The sequence below is a fragment of the Echinococcus granulosus genome (genome assembly GCF_000524195.1).
Source record: "Echinococcus granulosus chromosome Unknown EG_S00081, whole genome shotgun sequence".
Lineage (NCBI taxonomy): Eukaryota > Metazoa > Platyhelminthes > Cestoda > Cyclophyllidea > Taeniidae > Echinococcus > Echinococcus granulosus.
In genome coordinates, this window is record NW_020170461.1 from 22,796 (window position 1) to 25,280 (window position 2,485).

Consider the following 2,485-nt stretch of genomic DNA (forward strand, 5'->3'; position numbering starts at 1 on the left):
CGCACACAACTAAATGTATTATTTAAAAAGTTAATAAAGATGTGAATTTGTTCGTATTTTGTTACTAAAGGACAGATAAATCAGTTGGATTTTACGGCTCGGCTTTCATTTCATTTGTTTTAAAATTCAAATTCTCTCAAATTGACGAGACTTACTAGTGCTTTGGTGCATTCTATCAAAGTCTTTACACTGGTTTCAATAAGGGACCTCTTAGGGTCCCCGCAATTGTACCTTTCTCGGGTGGCCTGGCCTCCAAGCCATGGCAATAGCTTTCACGAACTTGTTGGTCAGCACAGCACTATCTCTCTTAGTGTTATGACTTCTCTTTACCGCTAGAAAGACTCAGAGAGCTAAATTAGTAGCAACGGAAAGGAAATTTGACCATAAAGTATAACAACTCTGATTTCTACTTCTGAATCCCAAGTCGTAACTTGACAGAAGAAAGACATGTACTGAGGACGGGCGAAACTGGGACGATCCCTAAACAGAAGGACCGAAAATGACACCTGCCTTCGGCAACTATCCCAGTCCGTATTCTACACGACTGCTGATGAAATCTGGAGCCTGCCTAGTCGTAGCTATCTAAGAAAGTTCGTTATGGTGTTTTCCTCCAAAATTTTGTGATTGAATTCTTCCACTTTATATTATAAACATTAATATGCACCTAAATTTACAAGAAACCATTGCGTCCCAAAAAACTAGTGAAAGTTTGGGGCAAAATAATTACTTCATTCGGTATAAATCCTTCTTATAAGAAACGTTTATCAGCGCTAGTACAAGTAAGAAAACACTTGCAAAGATTACCAAAGTGTTTTACAAAAAACGGATTCTTTCAGCGGCTTCATTTTGCCGATCTCCTTGACATCAATATGTTTTAACTTATAGAATGGGCAAATCTACTACTTTTATACCTACCCTTTCACATGATTACCTGTCTTAGTCACCATCGGGTAGTGACGAATTCCATATAGTTACATTAAAACTCTGTTAGAATAGCATTTGTAAATCTTAACACCTAATGAAGAGAAAGTTTTGCAACCAAGTCCGAACTTTTGACTATAAACTCATCCTTCATATCGATTCAGGTCACCACATCCACCAAGATTTAAGACAAAGTACGTGGTTCACATCTATGCAAGTTTGTAATGTCTCAATATTTTTTTTAAAATTATTCTCTCATTCTTTTTAAACTGATCCATTAAAATCTTGGTGCACCTTTTTTTGAATTATTGCGTACAACAATTCGCTTTTGGCAGAAAGCCTTTAAATGGGATGAAAACACTCAAATCGAGCGACAATGAATATGCACCCACTAAAGATTTCTTGCAGTTTTTGAGAATAAAACATAAATTTTAACAGAGACATTTCATGTTCTGCACCATGTTTTCTTACAATTGGTGATTTTAAGAAGATTTTAAGTCATCACGCCCTTTAACTCACAAAACTGCCTGACTTTGAACCGGGATTAAAATTTTGACATCTTGAGAGAACTGTGAAATCGGCTCATGCCGAGTTGTTTAGTCTTTTTTTGTCTTCGCAAACTAACGCTTTACTTACTGTTACTTCCAGAGTAGCTCAAGGAGTACTGCAGGGACTTAAAGAAAAGTTACCTTGGGTTTCTGATAGTATAAGGGTTTTCCATAGAAAAGTTTCTTTTTTTCGACAGTCACAATACATTTTAAATTCACACGTACAATTTCCTCAAGATCTTAACTTTCACTGTAACTTTATTTAAGTTATTTCAAAAAAGAGATAGAGATAGAGAGTTTACTTTCTGCAACCACCAATGGCCCTAAATCTAAGGCATTCGAAAAAAAGAAACTTGTGAACAGCTCAAGCAATGCATTAGCTCCGAATTCTTCAATAACAATGTCACTTGATACCTACAAAAAACCATGGTGGCATTAGCGTGGTACACTCTGATCGGAATGCACTGTTCTGGGTGGCAGGCGGATAGATTGAATCATCTCCTTGATGAAGAAGGAGCCCTCGAAACTCAAGAACAATTCAACCTCTGACTGTCCCATTAAACTTCATTTATGTGTATCATAGCGCCCCGAAACTTCCCTGAAGGCGGAAGGAGATGTAATACTCGGCAGAATATGTACTGTCGACGCACAACAGGGCCTCGTGTCTACTGGCATTGTCCGAGGACCAGGCCGCGCAGCAGATTTGCAAGTTAAACAATCAAAGCTTTATGCTACTTCCTCCCTAAATTGTAAGTGAATTCACAGAATAGCAATGCCAATAAAAAATGGGAATGCTTAAAGCTCATCCTGACGGGTGAAATCAGCTTCCGATTCCATCTCATTTATTTAGAAATACTTTATTAAACAATAATAGGATATCAAGTATGGATTTCCAATTCAATCTTGACAAGTAAATTTCAAAGCACTAAGCTTTTGCTACTTTTATAATTCAAAATAAACATACGCTGAAGGTTTCGCAAAGGCTTTACACTTGTTAGAATACTCAGCAGTGCAAT

General features: G+C 37.2%; 1 protein-coding gene across 1 annotated transcript in view; it reads left to right on the forward strand. All coding sequences in view use genetic code 11, as the record gives it.

Moving 5' to 3' along the window:
- The window catches only part of EGR_07560 (hypothetical protein), a gene marked incomplete at both ends in the record, with an annotated part of 8,640 nt that extends 6,732 nt beyond the window's left edge, over window positions 1-1,908 (forward strand). Inside the window, one exon of the mRNA XM_024496809.1 lies at window positions 1,737-1,908. Within this exon, the coding sequence (XP_024348745.1) occupies window positions 1,737-1,908 (172 nt within the window). The remainder of the gene's footprint in view (window positions 1-1,736) is intronic.
- Window positions 1,909-2,485: the final 577 nt, after the last annotated feature.